Source organism: Diuraphis noxia, unplaced genomic scaffold, assembly GCF_037042655.1.
Source record: "Diuraphis noxia isolate RWA-SAM2 unplaced genomic scaffold, SU_Dnox_SAM2 contig0001, whole genome shotgun sequence".
Classification (NCBI taxonomy): Eukaryota; Metazoa; Arthropoda; class Insecta; order Hemiptera; family Aphididae; genus Diuraphis; species Diuraphis noxia.
The window spans coordinates 66,972,966-66,997,042 of record NW_028301711.1 but is presented as its reverse complement, the minus strand read 5'-3'; the positions used below and the strand labels follow the sequence as shown (position 1 = coordinate 66,997,042).

The following is a 24,077-nucleotide window of genomic DNA, read 5'->3' as shown; positions in this document are numbered from 1 at the left end:
GATCGTACTTTGCGAGATCTAGACACAACCTGGTAGACGTGTGTTATTTAGCTCAGTCTTACTCGCGCGTACCGAAGCAGCTGATACGTGACAACGCTAATTTCATAGTGCTGTTCAAACAGGACGAGATGAATTTACGTCACGTTTACGACGAACACTGTTCGGGCGATATCAAATACTCGGAGTTTAAAGATTTTTGCATGACGTGCTGGCGTGGAGGTAGATTTGAATTCGTCGTTATCAGTAGTGAAAACGAACGTGATAACGGGCGATATAGACACGGGTTTGATACATACGTAGTTATATAATAAGGCGCTACGCCGAAATTTACTACATTAACTCGGGATCATGGATAAGGTGAACAACTCGACGACAGTATCAACGCCTGCTATTTTGACTGATATAATTCAAGCGAGGGCGAATATAAAACAAAAATATAACGCGTTAAAAACGGGGCGGTTTGAAACGGAGGCATTAATAAATAACACATTTAGCTCGATTATCGAACCTCTTAGCGAAATAAGGTCGAATATCAAGAAGAAGCCGTTTCCGGTGGTAACGCCCTCACCGACGCCATCGCTATTGACGCCAGATTCGGATTCTTTTGTGGATCGTTTCCCTGCACCGCTCCAGTCACCGCCTACAACGTATAACGATTTGAACGCACGTTTCGGACCTTGGACTAAACCGGTGTTGGACAAAATATACGGGCCCGTAAAATTATCTAGCGGTGTATTCAGATTGGGCGATAAAGAATTACAATTTATCGACAATGTAATACACATTGAAGGCGATACGCGTACATATCCGGTAACGACGGGACTTATCGATTTATTATTTCTAAAATCCCCAGAGCCGACAAAATACACACAAACAGATTTAAATACATATAAATCGATCTTAATTCAGACGTCGGTGCACAGGACGTCGAACGGCGAACGTATTCGCAAATCTAAAGGACAGAAATCTGGAATAATTTCAAAATTGTTTTCTAGAAAAAGTAATATCAGAACTGGCGCGGGTATTAGCATGCGATTACAAAAACACAATATCACTTATTGGAACGATCCTAACGAGTTGGTCGACAGATTGCGTTTATTGTATTCGTCACTCGCGGCGGGCAATACGGGCGTTCGTAACGAGATAATAGCGATTTGCGAGGAATTGGTCGAAGCTAAAATATTGAAAAAAATACCAAATGTCTAAGCGCGCGATAGCCAGCGAACTTCACGCGGCGGCCAGAAGGAGGTACCCTCGACGCCGCGTCATTGTTTACGGAAAAAACGATTTATTTCAAGCGGACCTCGTTGACATGCAACAATATTCCGGCGTGAACAGATCGTATAAATATATACTCTGTATTATCGATTGTTTCACTAAATACTCGTGGGCCCTGCCACTCAAGTCGAAAAAAGGCGTAGAAGTCGCTGCAGCTGCAAGTAAAATTTTTGCACAGAATAGTCCTAACCTATTACACGTCGATCAGGGACGTGAATTCTATAATAAACATTTCGAAGCGTTAGTGAAAAAACACAATATTAAAATGTATAGCACGTTTAGCGCGGTCAAGGCGTCTATCGTGGAAAGATTTAATCGCACGCTAAAACAGCGGATGTTTAAAGAATTCACTAGCAGGGGTTCACGCGACTGGATCACGATTCTACCCTCGTTAATCGATGACTATAATAATTCTACGCATAGGACTATCGGTATGACGCCGGTGCAGGCTGACGCCGACCCGACACGTGTTGAACTAAAATACGCTGTAGAAAAAACCGGTAAAATAAAATTTAGCGCCGGAGACAAAGTACGCATCAGCGTGTACAAGGGTGTTTTCACCGGGTTTCACAGGGTTATTTCGCAACTACCATCGACTGTCTTTGGATTGCGGGGACGTGGAGTATTCTGAAGTAGAAAAGATTTTAAAATCGTTACATTTCGAATGCATTTACGTGAAAGGCGAAGAAAAGCGACAGATCATTCAAGACTTCATTCCCAATGTCGAAATCGTCGAGATGGGCGCGGATTTGGACTGCCCGCGACTCGACCAGCTACACGCGGGGCTGTGCAAAAATATACAGCCGTGCTGTCTTTACCATATGAATTTAGATAGTGCACAATGTACATATAATCGAGTTTTCGCATTGCTTAAATGGTTTAAAAATAATATGTAAAAATAATGTGTTATATTATTTAATTTCTGTATATATAATATTTATGAAATAAATGTATATTATATTATATAATCGTGTAAAGAGTTTTATTACGCATATATCTGTGTGTGTGTGTGTATAACATGTATATACACTCCACATCTGGGGTTGATGGTTGGTCGACGTCACACAAATGACCTCGCATTCCATAAAACGAATTTTAAAAATAATTTGTAGAATAATATAATTTCGTTTCTGTATATACTATATAGTCTCCAAGTAGATACATATACATAATATAATGTCTACGAATATCGAGTTTTTCACACAAATAATCGTATTCGTTAGCCGCATCTGGATGACCTTATAGTCGGAGGGTGTGAAGTATCATCATCTGGTTGTAATGGTCAACCCGACTGCAGTCACATGTGGTTCGGACCAGGCATTCCGCTAGCTATACGACGCGCAGGATCCGCTAAGCGAACGACCCTTATCGACTGTAATGCACGTATATGCGCTTATCAATCCCTGTACCCGCACGATATTGTACACGCTGATAGATTATGGTGGGGGCGTCTGTTGATAATAATTTTAGACGCCTGACCGTTGGCCAGTGAATATTAAATCAGTCGTATTTTCTCTCCTATCCGAAGCAGTCCACCCAAGTTCATCTCTACCGACATTCGAACATTGAAATCTTGACACATCGCTAAACTTATAAAGTGAGTTTTTTTTATTTATTTAATAATCATTATTATATATGCACTCGTATTACACGACTATAGCGTTTTTAGATTTTAAAGAATCTTTCAATTCTGAATGTAGAACTTTTATGTACGAAATTAATAGATGTTATTTTATAATTGTAGATCTAAATTTGTTCTCACCCGAATTCATCGTCACCGCCAACATACAGTCCTATCAAACCATCTCTGCAGGGATCTACTATATAATATATATATTATATTATATTAAAGTGAGTTTATTTTATTTATTTAATATTTATATGCGATCTTGCCACACTAAATTTTTATTTGATATTAATAAAAAATATTTTTGTTTTTATCTAGCCCCGAATTCATATACCCGTCGTACGCCCACCGTCACCGCCACCACCACCGCCACCACCAGCGACATATCACATCGTCCGTCATCATCATCAACGCTTCGTCTGTAAATTGACGGTTATTTAAAAATAAAGTGAGTTAATTTAATTTTTATTAAATATATCTATCCTCACGTTGCGCTTGCGCTTAAACAATTTATTTTTTATCTAACATTTATTTTTTCTGTTCCCAGTTTATTATGGCATTCTTAAGCGCTCTAAAAAGCCAGGTGAATAACGTGAATCTCTCCGTCGGCGAATTGCGGAAGGATGATGCATACCCTGTGCGATCAATGAAGACGGTCGAGACGAAATTCGGCAGGACTGTGGCGTGTGTACTGTTTGACGGGGCGAGCGGGGGGACGATAAACGTCTTCTTGCCAAAGACAGTTACCGTCTCGGTTGAAAACATCGAAAAATATAACACAGGAGACATCCCAGCTGTATCCCTGATATTTAAAGGTTTACACAACAGGAGTTTCATTATAGATTTTGAGTGAAATTGACTATGGAGCTTCTGCATAAAATGTTTTTATTAATATAATTTTAAATAAAAAAATTTACATATACGTTCTTATTTATATTTTATTCCGATCCTATAGTGTTAATAAGTTTTTAATCGATACAAACTAATGATATATTATATATATTTAACAAGTTTTATAATATAAATAGTTTCGTCGAAATAAGAGGTTTTAAATTAAATATATATATATAATACATATTATACGCATTTAATGAGGTGAATCATATTTATGTGATATGCGATTGTATATAAATATAAATTATAAGTAGTATTAAATAATATATATTTTTTTAGGTGTTATAATCATTATAATTGGTATTCTACGAAAAAATTGGTTTTAATAGGTATTTAAAAAAAAAAAATAATAATAATAATACCGAGTAATACACAGGAATACACGCCTCGTGATAAGGCTAAGTGCTTCTTACAACGCGTAGTACCAAAATAATAATAATAAAAATAATTATGATAATTTTAAAATGGTATTATATTATATTAACAGCTATACAATAATAATAATAATAATAATAATTAATAGGACAAATTCAATAATTATTTACGCGATAGTGTCCGTGCGCGAGTGTATTTATTCTATCGGCTAGAATATGGCGTTTATCGTCCGATCTGTTCAATACCAGTTTCATAGTTTTAATAGTTCGAATTTCATGCTTAAACGATCGTATAGAGACATTTTCTCTATACGGCGTAAAAGACATATAACTATAAGCGTGCGACGGATGTACGGGTGATGGTGTTGGGGAATGCGCAGTCGCGGTCGTTGAGGCGTTTTGATGTATCCGCGCAACGGCCAACCTCGCGCAGTCGGTCGCAATCATTTTCCCCATGCTCACGTCAAACTCGTCGTCTCGTTCATCGGATTCTATGTCGTCGTCCACATCGGCGAATAAACAGCGCTTATGATCGACTAGCGTGAGGTGATTTCTGATCACGTGTCTCATAACGCCTTTCGCACGAATGGTGACTTCGCGTTCCACGTCGTAGGCATATGACTTTGCGCGCAGCGCTACGAATTCGTAGATAGTTCTGCCTGCGGCCTCGTCCTTGAATAATCCCGGAATCCTTTTCCGCGAGCCCGCGTAACCCTTGTGATCGGTCGGCAAATTAGACGTGTCCGTGCGCAGCATGAGGTTTGGATTGTTAATCAAGTCGTCGTAAAAATCTTTAGTCGATACTTGGTAGAAAAGCGAATCTATAATAATAATTATTATTATAATATATTTTTTTATTTAAAGTGTTAAGTATACAATGCGCACCTGTGTCGGTATATAACAATTTTATATTTTCACCGTAGTATCGTTTCATCACGTCATAATGAAAATTGTACATCAGAACTTTGCTAAGTTCGAGTACTGTAAACCCGATGAAAATGGGCTTACAGAAATCGATTACTTTGCTATCTAGAGTGACCGCGGCGAAATTGTCGTTATAAATTGTACAATGTTTAAACGTCGGGCGGTTGATGAGCTTTCGTAGTCTGTCAGGTCGCGTTACAAGATCAAGCTTTACACGACGTCTCATGTTTTCCATCGTTTTTCCTGGATATACAGGAATAAAATGATATTATGCTTAAAGTTTAAAGTTGAAGTGAAAGTTTTAAGTTGAAGTGAAAATAATCTAACGTACCAAACACGGAGTTGTTTAAATCTTTGAAGAATTGTTCTTCAAACTTATTGGTTGCACGTTTCCTCATCTCAGTGTTGAGCGCGATGTACGGAGCTAACCACGGAGATTGTCGGAATTCCAACACTCGGTGTACCTGAAATGCATGGTTAAGTTTAAATAATAATAATAATAATAATAGCTATAATAATAATAACCTTTTCGACTACTACGCCATGGGCCATGGCCTGTTTTAAATTCATATAATGAACGACGTAGCGTTCTTTTCGCTGAAATGTCACCATCAACTTTCGAACGGTTGATCCGTGTGGTATGCTGGCGTGGGGTAAGAACGGCATATCGTTGTGGGCATCGTGCAGGTGTTGTGGATACGAGATGTCTACTTCGTAGATTCTGCCAAAATCGTCCGTCTCGCCCATCCACTCCAGCTGAGCCAGCGCGACTTCCGGATTCCCTGGGTACCATGCGAAATCGCTAATCGGCATGTATTTTCCCATTGCGAGACCATATAAATTATTAGCTATATACATAAAAACAACAATTAATATTCATACAATATATCGAATATATATATATAATCACCATCCAGGTATACGAGCCAAGTGTCGGGTTCATCGTTTCGGTATCCGGGCGTCTTGAAATTGTTAGCTTTGGCATAGCGTTTACTCGCCTGGACCAAGCCGCCACGCATTCCGCTCTCAAGAAACAAAACTTTCTCAAAGTCATTTAAAAGTTCAAGTTTCACCGAAGTGAACTTTAACATGCAGTCAAAGCTAAACCCGGGAGAGGTGTAATATTGTGCCGGATCCAGGTGAAACGTCGTCATGCAGAGCTCGCGGAAATTCTCAAACACATCAGCGCTGATCAGAACATCGATTCTCAGGTATAGGTCACTGTAATCGCCGAGGGTCCTGCAGTCGAAATGATCCCACACCCGAGTAGCGTGTTCATAATCCTCGTCACTGACGTGAGCCTCAGTCAACGCGCTATAGAAGTCGAACTTTGGCGGTAGGGCCGTCTCGTCCAATTTGTCCCACGAATCGACATATTCGTACGGGAACACTCCTTTCCGTGTGGTCAACGTCATCTCCGCCGGGGTGAAAACTTTTGCAACTTCACGAAACTTGTCATAGTTTGCGGTCGTTAGGTTCTGGGCTAGGTGTGCTAAACTCGAAGTCATGAATCGACAAGTATCGATAAATCTTACGGAAAACGTATTATTTATGTATTTTGAGAACGATATGAACTTTTCTTCACTATTAGCTATCACCGAAATCGCTCTATTATTATAAGCCAAATGTGAGACGATAAAATGTGAATCATAATTCGAAAGATTGTGTAAAAAGCACGGAACAAATTTCGGTGTTTTCAATTTAAGATTACACGCGTTACACAATGTTTTCAAAAAAAGACCCGATAAGTGGTCGTGATGCGCAGTTTTACAATTTTGTTCGGTGAAAATTTCCACGCACAAGTCGCACAACTTCTTGGCCGCGTGTAGACGACAATCCTCGGTATTCATGATGATCGGCACGTTGATAGTCTTATACAAATCGTTTATTCTCTCGGCCACGTCAACGACGGACTGGACAAATCGGTCGGCCACATCATCTTCGGTCACCGAACCGCGAAAAACGACGGGAGTCCTAGGAATTCCGAACTGCTCAAACAACTCTATTGGCACTCCTTCCGCTGCGACTACTAAGTACCCGTAGCTCATAGGATGGTGCGTGTGCATCGCCGTTGTATTAGCACCTTGTCGCTGAGACGTTTTCAGGAGTAGGGCTTCGAAGTCGGCGTACACTACGAACGGTAGACGTTCCGTTTTACACCACGACTTGAACTCGAGCGTATCCCCCTCTTTGGGCATTAAAGGCAATACCGGTTTGTGTGCTCCGCATATTAAACGATGTTTTGACAAAGCTCTCTCGCCATGTAATTTATATTTTAAAGGACGATCGTCGAAGCTGGTGAAACATTTTTTGCATACAAATAAATGATGCTCACGATTGTTTTTTTGAGGGCTGGCTAACCGCGAAAAATTTGAAATGTAGGCGTAATGATTTTTAACATTCTTCCCGGTAATCAACAGCAAGTCGAAATGATTCGCCAGCTCGTTATCGGTCACCCGCAGAGGATACGCGACCGACTGGGTCGAAGATTTTTTATTTTTATTTTTTTTGCAATTCATTACGCCATATACATTTACTGACGTACCGGGATTAGCTCGCTCAAATAATTTTATTTCTGACACGGGGGTGGGGACTGATATTGTGGAAAAGTCATAGCGGTGCTCTTCGCTCGAATAATTCGCTCCTACTCGCGTGCGGTTATCTTGTGCTACGTGTTTCGCCAAAATCGCCCATTTAAAGCATTGTTGGTCGACATTCTTAGGATTAACGACGGCTTTCCGACTAAGTATGCTTTCCGGTAATGGTATGTACGACGATCCCCCCATAGGCGTGTACTCGTACACACCCAAGAGCAATCCGTCGATGTGCGACAAGGCGAACCCGCTACCTTTCCCCTGGTATGCGTCCTCTTCGGCCAGGAGCCTCGTAAAATTTCGATCGACCGAACTCTCGATATTGCTGTGTGCAAATAATTCCTTCGCCGACGTCTTAAACGCTCGATTCTGTGCGGTATTGTCCACGTTGGGCACGATGTAGGTAGCCTCTAATTTAATATTATATTTTATCGGATGAATACGCACGCATTCGCGTAATTTACCGATTAATTCCGACTCTATCGAGTTGAGGAAAGCGCGATAGTTAGCTACGTTATTTACATTCTTCCTAAAATACCACACTACCACGCGATTAAGCGAAGACTCGATCTCCATAAAGCCAGGCGTATTGACCTTGTGCATGCGCACCTTTTTGCGTTTAATATTTTTCCTAGTATTTTCGGTGTAAGGCAGGCCTTCTTCGATCGACAGTGGCGAGTCCGGTCTTGCATGCGAGGCGGTAACGGGAGATCTTGCATCGGGTCGGGTAGCGATAGCCTGTGCGGGGGGTTCGGTAGAGATGTCCGGTATGCGGGTGGATGATGAGGCCTGAGGAGGGGTAGGTGTGTCCGTGTGCCGAGCCGAGATGACCGCCGGAGTCGGGACATCTGGTTGAGCGTGCGGGGTAGTAGCGGGGGGTGCCCAGTTTATGACCGATGTGCGACCTAACATATATTATTAATATTAAGATAGTGCCGTTATTATTATTATTAATAAGATAAAAAAATTATTTACCCATTGCACCACCTACTCGTACAGCGTTGTGGAATTCGGGAGTGTTTTTAGCTATCACTATTTTAAAAATAATTTAATTATTAATCCCGAGTTAAGCAAAACGTTGTTGATCCGAAAAAACGTCATATTATGTGTAGAATTCTAATTTTTCGTTATACAAAAAACTGGTTTAAAAATCAATAATACATATTCAAGATATGGTAATAATTCAACAATGTTAGTTCGCCCAACTATATGAATAACAATGAAGTTTTTTCGGCTCAACGTCGTAATAATCAATGTACTTACTATGGCGGTTTTGCACGTGAATACTGAGATTGTTCCGCTGGGTGAACGTCTTGAGACATATCCCGCACGAATTCGTCGATCCATCGTGGGTTTTAGCGTGCCTGTTCAGATCGCGCTTATGAACGTAAACTTTATCACATATCGCACAGTTAAACATTTTCGAGAATGTAATACAAACAACGTTTTAAAATAATTATAAAATGTAGACGCGGAGACGAATATAAGCAAGGACGTGAAACGTGTTTAAACTCTGTAGGCCGTCTGATCTGAGATCTGAACGGAGCCGCTGTCATCTCGATTTAAGAACAAATCGCCCGCTAAGATTAACCAGCGCTCAGCATCGGGGTATATTATATGGTATATATATATATATATGTATATATAATTTACACACGAAATATGCGCATCGTGCAACATGTGTTAGCAGTGTTAGTGGCGGCGGTATCATACCGCGCATTTGCGCGGTCAACAACAACGGCGCGGCGGCACGGCGGCAGGGTATCTGATAACTGGGCCAACTGGGGAATAACTACTCACCGTTGTATTTACTTTTCAAATATTTTATATTACTTTTGCGACTATTATTTCACGCGCGAACGAATACCGTATAGTATACAGTCGTCGTCTGCAGTTACTGTGAGACCGTTACACCGCCCGCAAGTGTCTTATACGTGATCAGACAGCTAAAACGAATTATCAGCGGTTTATTATTTTCCTACAAAGTATTAAAATGAATTTATTAAAACGTTCGGCCGATTGCCGATCACTAGTGCGTTTGGTGCGCGAGAACTCGAATCCCGAGTATCCCGAGTATACAACGTTTTTATCGAGACTGAAAACATTCGGTTCGCATCCAACGCGGTCGCGTCAAGATAAATATTCGCTGGCCGAATGCGGATTCACTTATACCGGTACCGGCGACTTGGTACAATGTCATTACTGCGGCTTATTGTTGGGAAAATGGGAGGAAAATGACGAAGTGTGGCAGCAACACGCCGTGCATAATCCCGAATGCGTATTTGTACTGTTACATAAAGGCGCACAATTTATCGAAAACGTTAAAAATGAATTTAACAATATCAATCGTGACAATCGTTATGATAATAGTCAAGACCGTATATGTAAATCGGAATCGTATGACGTCGTCGGCTAACATGCAGCTAAATAAATGTTCATTATTACACTGTATATATCTGTATAATATCTGTATATACATTTTCATTGAATAAAACTATGTTTAATAATTTAATCGCGTTAATATCTGACTTGACATCCCGCTAACTATATATGTATATGTTTTTACACATGTATGTATAGGTTTTTGACTATGTATGTATATGTTTACGCACATTATGTACATAATGTATATGTTTTTACACGTGTATGTATAGGTTTTTGACTATGTATGTATATGTTTTTGTACATTATGTACGTAATGTATATTTTTTGACTGTGGATGTATAGGTTTTTGACTATGTATGTATATGTTTACGCACCTTATATACATAATGTATATGTTTTTACACATGAATGTATAGGTTTTTGACTATATATGTATATGTTTTCACACATTATGTACATAATGTATATGTTTTACACATGTATGTATAGGTTTTTGACTATGTATGTATATGTTTACGCACCTTATATACATAATGTATATGTTTTTACACATGAATGTATAGGTTTTTGACTATATATGTATATGTTTTCACACATTATGTACATAATGTATATGTTTTTACACATGTATGTATAGGTTTTTGACTATGTGTGTATATGTTTTGGTACATTATATACATAATGTATATGTTTTCACACATGTATGTATAGCTTTTTGCGTTAGTATGTGTTTTAATGAATATATGTATATGTTTTTGTGTATGTATGCGTCGAAAAACCGCGTTACAGAATCGGCGGATAGATAGCGCCACCGGCGGTGGTGAAATGTCACGGCGGCGTCGAGGCTCGGGTGCGGGTGAAGCGGGGGTCGGCACGGTGCGGGCTCGCGGTATCGCGGGCCGCCGGGCCGCGCGGTGCGGGCGGGAGGTGTGGGGGATGGCGCGGCATTTAAGCACGGTAATTTTAAGATATCTCACGATATTAGACGAAAAACCGCGTTACAGAATCGGCGGATAGATGGCGCCACCGGCGGTGGTGAAATGTCACGGCGGCGTCGAGGCTCGGGTGCGGGTGAAGCGGGGGTCGGCACGGTGCGGGCCCGCGGTATCGCGGGCCGCCGGGCCACGCGGTGCGGGCGGGAGGTGTGGGGGATGGCGTGGGCCGGTGTCCAGGCGTCCGTGACGTGGGCAGTACAGGCAGGAGGTGGGGGAGGGGGTAGCGCGGTGTCCGGTGTCTATGACGTGGGCGACGCAGGCTGGAGGTGGGGGAGGGGGTGGCTCGGTGGCCAGTCGTCTATGACGTAGGTGGTACAGTCGGTAGGTGTGGGGGAGGGGGTAGCCCGGTGGCCAGACGTCTATGACGTAGGTGGTCCAGCGGTAGGTGTGGGGGAGGGGGTTGTCCGGTGGCCAGACGTCTATGACGTAGGCGGGGCGGTACAGGCGGGGGGGTGGGTGGAGGTGCTAGCGCAAGTTGTAGCGCAGACTAGCGCAGGCTAGCGCAGCATAGGTGGGGGGTGGGTGGAGGGGGTAGCGCAGACTAGCGCAGCATAGGCGGGGGGAGGGTGGAAGAGCTAGCGCTCAGTGATGGTCGGGCGGGCGGGGGGGTGAAGTGGGGGGGACCCAGAACCGGCCATTTCATACTACTCGCGTTCAATACGCGCGTGATCATTCGGGTTAATCATGGTGATAGACCCGGGACGAGAGCTGTTCGTTGCGAGCTCGGTCGGTCGAGGAGATACTCCCTGCGGTTGTCGTGAGTGAAGAGAGCGATGGCCGGTCGGACGACAGCGTCGTTCGCGTTGTTGGCGCTCGAGGGGGCTCGAGGTCACTTTGGAAAGGAACATAAATATATTTACAAACAAGTCGTATACATAATAATACCCAATAAGAATACAATATAAAAGAATAAATAACGAATACAAAAAGAACATATAAAAGGGTTAGGTGAGCAAGTGGTGATAAGACCGCGGTATCACCACATATACAACGATAACGAATTTTATATACAATAACGAATAATCAAAATATATACTTCCGTATTACTCATTACGTGATTTTCCGTGTTGTGCGTTGTGCCAAATATTTTACGTTAAATATTAAGTTATAAAATTAATATTTCACTTAACTCTTTCCGGCACGGTGGGATATACACAGTCCCACCAAAAAAATAACCTTTCCGGCACGGTGGGACAAATAGTATACCACCTATAAAATATTTATTTTTTCTATTTTTAGTAGTTTGTTGGTTTTATTTAAGATATTTAATATGTTTTCCATTATATATGGCTCATTCGTGTACATTTCTAGAAGTCTACGATTATTAAATATCAGTTAATTAATTTTATCAAATTATTATATTTATAAATTTATTTTTAAAACTTAATGTTTAATTTTCTCCTTATCGAATCGACCGATTTGTATGATTTTTTTTTCATTTAGTTCTAAATATAATATGGTTTAATTTAATATTGGTTTTGATTAGCTATTCTAAATATATGGCCCAATATTTGTGCAATAATGAGCGTCCATTAGCGTCCCACCGTGCAATAAGTGTTAGTCGCGTCAGTACACACTACACGTTTCGACGCCGCGAAATACAATTTTAATTTATTATTATTTACGATAAATCTGATAAAAAGTCTTGGAACTATGATTTGAAATAAGTTTTAATGTATTGATACATATTTTTTTTAATTTTAATATGATTTAGTTATATATTTATGTATAATATGAAAGGATTTGATTTTTTTTATTCAAATATATATAAAAGAGTAATAATAATTTTTTTTTTTTATTTATTATTTTTAATTTATTTTACTAGGTAAGGTGTTCAATCAATGTGTATAAACCCGTATTCTATATTATTTGATTTTATCATAGTTAATAGTAGGAATGTATAGACCAATGATTCAATGTAGACAAAGAAAAAAAATGATCGAATCCTTAAATTCATTATACGAACAGGCACAGTGTGTGAGTAAATAAGAGCTCAGTATGTACGGTGGGATATACGTAATCCCACATATTGTAACTCCTGAGTTTCATAACTAAATTTTTTTTTTTTTTTGATAATTGTTTTAAACATATTTTTAAACATATATATAAAAAAAAAAAATTTAAAAAAAAAAAAATTAAATACACGTGCAACTAAGATCTGAAAAACATACAAAAACCTGTGCATGAAAGAGTTAAATAAAATGGAAAATAACCAAGAAATAAGACTTATTAAGGCGCGTCCACACCTGAGCGTATTCATAGCAAATACTATAGATAAGAATACGGGACAGCTCGATAAGAAATCGCGACACATTTTGTCCCCCCAAAAAACGTATAGGTTGCCTATCTAAAACATTTTACGGCGTTGAATCAAATACTATAGAGTATAGACCATAGAGAAAAGACATTAAGTTGGTACCTAATTTTTTTTTATGATTTAAACATGTATAAAAACTAAAAATAGATTATCGACCAATACCGAAGTTGTTAAAGTTATTAATAAATACTATATTTATGTGTCTGTATTATGTTTTTATAATATAAGATATTTTTGAACAATGATAACAATGATTTGTTTAAATGCCAAATATATGCTTCTTGTTCTTTATACAATTATATTTCATGACTTTATGTTTATTTGTGTATTTCCTTATATAATATGCCTTCTCACGTAACTTGTTCATACTGGAACTGCAATAAAAGCAGTAAAAAAAATCCCGAATTAACGTTCCATAAATTTCCAGCAAATGAAAAATTGTAAGTATTGTAGTAAAAAAAAATTTACAAATCAATTCTACCTATTTCTAAGATAGAAGTGTTAAAATATAATATTTAAAAAAGAGGGTATGTGGATGTTATTCTATTGTACAGAAGGTTAAAAGTGGGTAACTATAATAGATGGTATTAAATATGAAATCAATAATTCATACCTTAAACCAAAAAATCTGAAAAATATTTAAGCACAGTTTTATTTTGTAGACATTTTAAGTTCAAAGTTGAACAAAACTAGATCCCCTAAATTTATTTAAACATGTATTTTTAAAAATGTTGACTATATAGCTGTAAATTATGGATTAATCGATGTAAGAACCAAACTGTAATTAATGGGTTCCATACATTTGGATTACAAAAAATCCAAAAAAATTATAGAATTTGCTCAGAACACTTTAAAAGAGAAGACTATATTATTTGGACAGATACTAAGAGGTAAAGTAGTTATTTATATATAATATTTAAAAAATATAGCATTATAGCATATTATACAAAATATATGTCTCCATGGTTAAGTATTTTAAATACTAACATATTGCTTGTTATTACATGTTTTGTAGGTACATTTCTTTTTTATATTTTCACATAATTACAACACTATAACTAATATAGAAATATATACATAACCCATCATTTTATAAATAATATTTTATATTTAGATGTACCTAGGTACATTTAAATTTAAAATTCAAACCACAATAACCTTATATTTAGTGTTCTTAAAACCAAGCAAAATATTTAAGTATTCAAAATTATATAAAATAAACAATTGATATTAAATTCAATGTATTTAATGATATATTTCCAAACATAATTTATACACATTCTATATATTTTTATTTTCCTAAGTACAATTTATATACTATAGAGTTAAGAACCAATCTAAGCAAGTTCTTTCTTTTAAACAATATGTACTTAAATACAATTGAAAAAAAAAATGGGACTGTTCCTAATCTTGAATTAGAGTAAAAACTTATCTACTTCCAGAATATTACACAAAGATAAATTGAAAAAACTGAGAAGTTACGAACTCGCATATTCTTCTATCCAGAATAATATTTTATTTAAAATACAAATAAGATTAAATAGATTTAAAAAACTAGGATGACGATATAAAGATAATGAAAAATGTTTTGCTTTGGCCTTATATTATAATTCACCAAAAGCCTACAATTTCATGAGCAAATATTTATGTTTACCTTCAGTTAGAAGTTTGAGAAGATGGTTGCAGATGTTAGATGTTTCTTGTGGTATTAACAACAATATTCTACAAATATTAGAAAAGAAATTTGAGTCTCAGCCAAAATCCGAAAAAGTCATCTCAATTGTTTTTGATGAAATGTCGTTAAAACAATTAGTGTCATACAACTCACAGAACGACACACTATATGGGTTTGAAGACTATGGTCCAGAAATTGATTTAAAAATGACTAAAAAATGTAATCAAGCACTAGTATTTATGATAAAAGGCATTAAATCTTCTTGGAAGCAAGTCATTGGATATTACTTTTCATGTGGAGCTACTTCAGGAATGCAACTAAAATCAGTGCTAATGAATGCTATATTTAAACTAAAATCCATTGGATTGATTCCTAAAATTGTGGTTTGTGATCAAGGTACTAATAATCAACAACTTCGTAAAATCTTGAATGTGACAAGCGAATTTCCTTTTATAACTCATAATGAAGATAAAATTTATTTTATGTATGACACACCACACCTACTAAAATCAGTTCGAAACAATTAAAAAAAATATAATTTGATTTATGAAAACAAGTGTTACTCCTGGGATGATATTGTACAATTTTACAATTTAGACAAAAACAAATCTCCAAGACTTGCTCCTAAAATTAAGGATATCCATATACAATTGCCACCATTTTCACCCATGCGAGTATGTCTGGCCTCTCAAATTTTAAGTCACTCAGTTAGTTCAGGGATGATGACATTAATTGCCCATAATATGCTACCTTCTAAAGCCATTAATACTGCAAACTTTATTCAACTTATGGATAACTTATTTGATACATTTAACTCTATTTCTTTCAAAGAATCAAAGATATACAGAAAACCATTAACTGAAAACTCTAGTCATTGGCAACTTTTGAATGAAGCTTGCGAAGTATTGACAAAAATACATGTACAAAATAGAACGGGTAAGCAACCACCATGTATCACAGGTTGGATTGCAAACATATCATGTTTGAGATATTTATTTGAAGATTTGAAATTGAATTTTGATTTTGAGTTTCTTCTTAGTCGCAATTTAACCCAAGATTGTATTGAAAGTTAGTTTTCAGTAGTTCGAGCTAAGGGAGGAAATAATACAACTCCTGACTCTACAAAATTCTTCTCAGCAGTACGCATTTGTATGGCAAATCAGTTATTAGATCCATCAAAAGAAGCAAACTGTGAAATAGATAGCAATACGTTTTTAACTAAATGTGATGAATTACTTAAACATAAACCAAAACTTCACCTTAAGTTACAACACTTGAAAATTTCTCCAAAATGGAACCCTGAAGACGATGATATTCTTAGTGATATGAACAAAACATTCATCACACAAAATATCCACGAAGAAAATGCTGTAGCATATGTTGCTGGGTGGAGTGTTTCAAAATTGAATCACAATGAATGTCTTCAAAAGCTTGCAACCAAAGAACCAGAAGTGATATATTCCAGAGCATATATTCATATTTCAATGAAACAGTATGAAGGTGCTAAATTGTTGTATCCACTTCAACCAACACTAGTTTATGTCCAAAAAGTTATCTGCCTTTTTAACAATAATATTTACAAATTAATTTCAAGTAGTAGGGTAAATATAAAATTGAGAATGATCAATTTAATAAATAAATTTTTGTTTAAGACACTGGACATATGTTTAGAATGTCAATATTTGTTAGTCGATAAAATTTTAAATGTCACTATTAACTCTTTCATTAAAAAAGAAAATAATTATTACAAAGATGTTAAAAACAAAAAATAAAAAAAAATAGTACATATGTAAATAATAATATTTCTATTTATATAATTTTCCTTTTAAGTTAAAAAACTATTATTAATTTATAGCAAACTTATTATGTTTATTATATTTTTTTTTTTTATAATTACCTAATAATTTTTCTTCAACATTAAGTTTCCAGTAGAAATACTACAACAGATAATATTAAATATTAATTTGTATTATATGTTCATGGTTGGTACCATCAGACTAAAAATTAAAATATAACAGTTTTTCTTTATCATAGGTTGACTACGCCCAAGGAGTTTTCATATAGGCAACCACCACGATTTTGGGGGGATATGTCGCAAGTATTATAACACTGACTGTCACGTATTCTTATCTATAGTATTTGTTCATAGTGAGCATATATGCTCACATTAAATTGTTTACGATGAATTTGTATGTGGACGGTAAAGTGAGCAAATTCAAACCGCGCAAATGTGATCGTGATCCATGCTGAGCACGGGCCACTGACTGTCGGTATCTTGGTCATGCTCAAAGGAAATCGGCGCGCGAGCTCATTGTGTGCGATGTTCAATTTGGACGTAAATAAAGGCTCGGGCACACAGAACGCGGTCTGTCGCGGCGGTCAGCGATAATTTCCCGCGGCGGTAAGACGGTAAAGTTGTATTACGTAATATCACATTATCCCCGTCACACAGGAGGCGGTCTATCGCGGCGGGACAATTCAGATCGCGACGACAGGCGATACCGCTGTACAAAATTACAAAATTCCGCGCGGGCAGCTGTCGATCTGTTGTTACATTCTGTTATTTTAAGTTGTTATATTATGGCTGAAGAAACTGAAATGCTTATCGAGCAAGTAAGAAAGTATGTGCACTTATTTTTTTTGCATTTTTGCGTTTTTATGGCAAATTTCTTCCATTTTATACTTTTAGATGCATATTTTAAATAATTTATAGTTTAACGATTTTACCAATATTTTTTCGTCGATGTTTTTATTTATTTATTCACATAACCAAAATAACGTTGATATTATCGACGATATTTCCGATCAGATGCCGCAATTTATCGGGTAATTAATTTTATTTATAGACAGATAAGATAATATTTTTCAACTCAAAAAATTAATTATTCAAATAATTAATTTTAAGTAGTTAAATAAAGTTGAAAATTAAATTTATTCATCAAAATATTGAATACCAACAGAAAAATTCTTATATTTTATTCAAAAATATTCACTTTAAAATGCATATTTTTTATATTCAAGTGCATATTTTTAATGGATATTTTGTATATTTAAATGCATATTTTGTGACATTTTAGAGCTACAAGTCCTCTGCGCTAGTGATTTATAATGGTAAACATTTAAACCTTCAAATGTTTCTAAAACATATTTACGGAATATTGTTCGACTATTATAATGTTATTATTTATATTAATCTTAATTTATGTAGAACCTTATTTATTTTATAGTCGACTCCGCAAAAAATAAATGGAAGAATTTAAGAGATTCTTATTTGAGATACAAGAAATGCGTACAAGGAGAAACAGGACAAGCTAAAAAGTATCATAAATGGCCATGGAATAGTCATTTAGAATTTTTGGATGACAGTTTCAAAGCAAAAAAGGAGGACAAATTTATAAAAATAATCACAGAATTAAATAAATAAATCAATTAAATGTCTAAATCAGACTATCTAAGTAAAGTAATACTAAATAGCGGAAATTAAATAAATATGATAGCATTTTTAACTATAGTTAAGTTATGTCATAAATAATAACTAGTAGTAAAAAAATCTAAACTGATTTTGCTCATACTATATGTATATATTTTGTGCTCTTTAGAGTGCATAAATGCATGCATATTTAGTATATTTTAAACCACATAAGTTCTAAGCCCTGCTTTTTACCAAAATTATTTTCTTCTAACTTAAAGAAAAGCAAAATATACATGCATACCTCCTTAAAGTAGAGAAGCTGCGTTCTGCTGATGCGATACTTACTGGTAATGTTGCTAATACTACTAAAACCTGTCTAATTGTAGGAAACATGACTGGATGACATTCATCAATAGATTCTAATACATCTTGTAACGAATATACTGACGACGCGACGCCTAACGGAATAATACAGCAATAATATAATATCGATCACAAAAATAACATAACATAAATGCCAATAGAGCGCGCGGATCGAGAGAGAGTGCGAAACCCGTATAGAGATATATTGTAACCGTGTATTTCTACATGCCCCCGGGATACCCGGCTACTTATATAGGAGCGACCGATACGCTGGAAAAGACACCTTCCCGACACGCTCTGACCGTGTCTAGTACCTGGCTACTGCAGCTCTCGGTCTCCAATCGGCCTCTTAACCGACGGCTATTGGACGGCTAGAAGCAGTCGGCCGACTAGCCACGTGCCAGAGTGTGTTTTCCGCCGCGCCGTTATTATTATCCGCGCCGTAATCGCCGCCGTTATCATGTCTGTTGCAATATAACTATATATACGTGTTTTTTGCCGCTGCGGTATCACCCGTAATATGATACTATATAATATCGCCACCGTAATATATATATACCTATACCTTTTCGTGTTTACGTAAAATATTACGCGAATTCGTCTCATTTTACACTCGTGATTACGTCTGTTAACGTCACCTGAACGTATTTAACATTATATCCCGAATAATTGTAAGTAATTAAAAATTTATATCTCTACATGTTTGTGAGTATAATTAATATCAAAGCCGATATCTTAACATTATATAAACTCGCTAAATAATAATCCTGTATAACTGTTTTGTATAATATTATCATGATCTATGTATTGTATACTTACCTCAATGTGTAACTATTTAATCTATGTATGTTATTATAAATCAATAAAATTATTTTGCTAATGAATAAAAAACTGAATTCTCAGTATATATAAAAATTCATTACAATCTTCTGGTATTTTAAGACCTTAAAATAATTTTAAATGAAAAATATGTGATTTTTACCAATCAATATGCTAATCTGTATTTAATAAATTAGTATTTACCTTTATTTTTCCTGGAAATCCAATTTGATTTCCATAAATCAACTTCTCCTTTTAAAATGTTAATGTTTATATCCAAAAATATAAAATGTTCAATTACTGTATCAATCATTTTTTTGACAATTAGTGAAGACTTGTTGATTATGTTAGCTGGAATAAATTCAATCAACTGAAAAATAGCTGTTGTTTTTTTATTTAGGAATCTTGATCTCAAGTCTTCTAAAATATTGTCAATTAGGGAAATGCACACAACTCTCCGGTAATATTCCTTTGGTGTATTTGCAGGAGTATTGGCCCTTTTATTTTGAATTTTTGTTTATCTTGGTAACTTGACTTCAATGTTTAAGTCAATCATTTTAGGTTTAGCTTCAAGAAATATTTCACTAAAATATTCTTCAGCATTTAATCTTTTATCTTCTAAATTTTGTACTATACTGGTAATACAGCTGTAAGCAGCACTTACATCTAAATTAACTCCTTGTAACATATTACTGGCTGGTAGTGTAATACTGAGGATATTTGATAATATATACAATGTTATAATAAATTCACAATTGCACAAACTCAGGAGTAATGAGTTAGCTTTAGATGATGATACTTGATCTGTCCATTGAGATATATGTGTTAGACTTTCTATAATTTCTGACATGTTGGTTTCAAAGTCGATTATACTAGTGTGACGTTCTACCCAACGTGTAACACACAAACTGGTTAATGATGCCTTGTTAATCTTGTTAACTTGTTAATGAACTTTTGGTACTTTTAAGGTTATTTTTCAAGATGAAATTCCTTTTGGAAGATAAATGAAAAAATGAAATGGTTTCTTGGAGAATTCCCATAGTATTTCTAACGATTTGGACTTTCGAAGATTTAGAAATTGATAAGTTTAGAGCATGATTAGTGCAAGGGCTGTATATAGCATTTGGACAGCTTTTCTGGACTTCTTGCACAGCTCCTCTTAACGCTGATGTCATTACAGAACAACCATCCGTGCCAATTCCTATATAGTTTTTAAGGTTAAGTGACATTTCTTTTAACTCTGATACTACTATATTTCCAAGTACATTTTTTGAAAAAATCAAGGTAAATTAGATTTTTAATTAAAATAATACAATTAAATAAATAATGTATTCACCTGTTAGCTTCGGTTCTTTAGATAAATGGTCATCAATCAATGTATCTGACAAATCATTATTTGGAATAGCAGTCTGGTTTTTATTAAATGTATCATGGCAATTGATAAAACCAACGAAACGTTCATAAATGTTATTTTTCTTATCAATGTACCTTAAAGTTAAACTCATTTGTGATATATGAGACACATCGGTTGTTTCATCAAAGATAATACTGTAAAATTGATTTGTATTTACTTCATCTAATATAAACGACAGTATTTCTTCCTTACAACATTTAATCAGATCTTCTTGGATGATTGGAGAAATATAACTAGCTTTTGAATTAAAATTAAGCAAGTCATTTTTCAATTTTGTATCACCAGACATAACACGGTATTTCAAAAGTTCGCGAAAATTACCTTCATTCTTCACAATAGAATAAGTTGGATCAGTTAAATTTTTAGAGTCTTCATTATCATGAAATATTATTTGTCCTGAGTCACGGTGCCCTCTGAAAGGTATATTTTGGCGTCCCAAAAAAATTATAGTTTCTATTATAGGTTTTAACCGGTTTCTGTTTTCTTGAACTTGTCTTAAACGTTCACTGTTTAGAATATTATTAACCTGCTTATTAGGTGAGTTGTAAGATTTTAAAAAGTCACTTGATTTTAAAATTGTATCCTGATGGTAATGATTTTGATTATGTTTTTCTAAATATCCATCCTTACCAAGTAATTTTGAATATTGACTGAGTGGTAATGTTACAAGTTTTTTCAATTCTTCAGTATTTTGTTTTCCGCCTTTATTGTGAGTTAAAAAAAGTGTACAATATTTGCAGAAACAGCCAGATTTTGATACAGAATATATTAGCCACGGATATTGGTCAAAATGATTATTTCTTAAAAAAACGTTTTTCCTCTTTTCCTTTTTTTTTTTTGTGAATGGAGAATGGATACTCAAAGTTTTTCAGTGGTTTCTAAGGGTTTTCCAACAGTCTACATTTTGTGTGGTCGTCAAGTTTTTTACCAATAAAATTACCAATATCATTATCGAAAACTAAATCTGATGTTATATTATTTTGTTGATTTTGTTTGCTCGTGGTATTGCTGTTTGGGAAACATTTACTGGCTCATTTGAATCACTTACCTCTGTTGACGATATTTTTTTGTTTGGAAAATAATTTAAGAGAGAAGGCTGTTTCCGCTTCATAGAATCCATAGTAATAAACTAACCTGCTACAGTGTGGTACTGTCGTCTGTCGTACGTGAACTAAAATAAATTTGATTATAGTATTAAAAAAAAAAAAATAACATAATCTTGTAAGTTGTAGACGATCACAATTTATTATAATAGCTCCACACTGCCACAGATACAACAACAATAATAATTATTGTATATATCTGTGATTACAGCCAATATATCTCTAATCTTTTGACTCTTATCAGTCTTATCTACAGCCATAATTGGTTATAGATGTTTTATTAATTGATAACAGGTTTTTGATAACTATTATCCATTTCCAAAAAAAAAAAAAATATGAAAAAAAAAATATGCACTGTATTTTTAATTTTTGTAATATAATATTATAATAAAATATGTAAGCACCTATACATGAAACACATTCAACAATGCCCACGGGGGGCGATCGCCCATATAGCCTCCCCCCCTTGTATACGCCCCTGGATAGAACACGCCTTGATTTTCAGAAAAAGAGATGGTCAGTTTATGTATTAGTTGGTGTTTTTGTATCCTAAATATAGTGTTAAGTTCACAAGGTAACAAAAACAAGTTCGATTATAAAGGCTGATTCTTACAGGCGATGTAGGAACAATAGTGTAGTTAGTGTAGTACAGGCGCGGACTGGCTGGGGTGTTGGCATGCTACAGCATCCCTTGCCCTAAAATATATTTTCCCCTATCAGTATTGTCGACGCCAAGATATAATATAATTTGGTACCTATGTAAAGCGTACATGAATATCTCGCCGCCGACCGACACACACACACACACAAACAGTCATATAATCTTTGTTATTTTTGTATTAATTATGTGATTGTGAATTGTATTATATAATATGTAGATAATCGCCGCCACCGCACCGGCTGCGCGATTATCATTACTTAACACGGCCGCCCAGTCAATCAGTCCGTTCCGTAGTGCCTACGAGGAAGATCCTGTATTATTTTATTACGTACGCTAATCGTCGTCAAAAAAAATATATTAATATTGTGCGCGCGAATCGCCACGTATATTATAATAATATTGTTATATTATAATACCTACTCGTATCATATTGTTTTGTCGGCGCGAATAGCAATAGCTTTTATTATATTGTTCGGTGCAAATCGCCGGTTTATATTATATTTTGTGCGGGCGCAAGATTATATTATAATATTGTATAAGGCGCTAATCGCCACTTATTTTTATTATATTTATTTTTAACTGTTCCTAGTTCCTGTTGTGTGTGTGTGATTTTTTCTTGTATAGCTAGGACCAGCTGGCCAGACTGCGCTCCACCAAATTGTGAGTTTTTACTATTATTGCTATTTATTGATTATTTTTTACATACTATTACATTATTATTAAATTGTTGGGCCAAAAGGGCCATATAGTATCACTGCTTGTTGAGCCATAGCGGCCGATTATATATAATTTTTCATACCTATTGGTTATAGGGGCTCGTATAGCAGCACCCTATTTATATATATATATATTTTACCTGTTTAGGCCAGAAGGGCCAAATTATTGTATTTTTACTAGTCAGCCATAAGGGCTTTGATTTATTAGTATTATATTTTGTATACCTATCATTAGAAGGTTGCTGTGATTTTTATATTATATTGTGTTATTATTTGAATTATTTGTATATTACAGCAACTTAGTTACCAAAAACCATGTTACCTTTTATTTTTATTTTAAGTATACACACCACAAATATACACACCTACACACCCACCACACACTAGCACTCTCTGGTCTTGCTCGGCGACCCCGTCCACTTCCTTTGAGTTGCTACACACAATATACACACATACACACGGTCGGTCGGTGTGTGAGTGCGCCGCGCGAAGTATTTGGTGACCGGGCGTCACGGCCTATTATTGT

General features: G+C 35.7%; 2 protein-coding genes, 1 long non-coding RNA gene and 1 pseudogene across 3 annotated transcripts; 2 read left to right on the top strand and 2 right to left on the bottom strand.

The window, feature by feature from the left end:
• The first annotated feature begins 3,286 nt into the window (after window positions 1–3,286).
• LOC149061388 (uncharacterized) lies at window positions 3,287–3,827 on the top strand. The gene is made up of 2 exons (XR_016189444.1): window positions 3,287–3,353; window positions 3,453–3,827. It is a non-coding gene; the product is annotated as an uncharacterized LOC149061388 (long non-coding RNA).
• Window positions 3,828–4,125: 298 nt separating this feature from the next.
• Window positions 4,126–9,201, bottom strand: LOC149061387 (uncharacterized). Its single transcript, XM_089216109.1, has 7 exons — window positions 8,955–9,201; window positions 8,667–8,723; window positions 6,008–8,596; window positions 5,623–5,945; window positions 5,429–5,561; window positions 5,059–5,340; window positions 4,126–4,994 (listed from the first exon to the last, which is right to left on the bottom strand). The coding sequence occupies exons 1-7, from the start codon at window positions 9,109–9,111 to the stop codon at window positions 4,330–4,332; spliced, it is 4,206 nt and encodes a 1,401-aa protein (XP_089072235.1). The 5' UTR covers window positions 9,112–9,201; the 3' UTR covers window positions 4,126–4,329.
• A 483-nt stretch (window positions 9,202–9,684) lies between these two features.
• LOC149061386 (death-associated inhibitor of apoptosis 1-like) lies at window positions 9,685–10,107 on the top strand. Its single transcript, XM_089216114.1, has one exon. The coding sequence runs from the start codon at window positions 9,685–9,687 to the stop codon at window positions 10,105–10,107; it is 423 nt and encodes a 140-aa protein (XP_089072240.1).
• Window positions 10,108–18,742: 8,635 nt separating this feature from the next.
• Window positions 18,743–22,191, bottom strand: LOC149061385 (52 kDa repressor of the inhibitor of the protein kinase-like; annotated as a pseudogene).
• Between the last annotated feature and the right edge of the window lie 1,886 nt (window positions 22,192–24,077).

Bases quoted from the DNA above. Each gene is read 5' to 3' on its own strand.
- LOC149061387 (XM_089216109.1), bottom strand. From the start codon at position 9,111: ATGTTTAACTGTGCGATATGTGATAAAGTTTACGTTCATAAGCGCGAT. The intron at 5,946-6,007 runs GTGATTATATAT...TTATGTATATAG, and splicing joins TTGGCTCGTATACCTGGATG to CTAATAATTTATATGGTCTC. The intron at 4,995-5,058 runs GTGCGCATTGTA...TTATTATTATAG, and splicing joins ATTGTTATATACCGACACAG to ATTCGCTTTTCTACCAAGTA.
- LOC149061386 (XM_089216114.1), top strand. From the start codon at position 9,685: ATGAATTTATTAAAACGTTCGGCCGATTGCCGATCACTAGTGCGTTTG.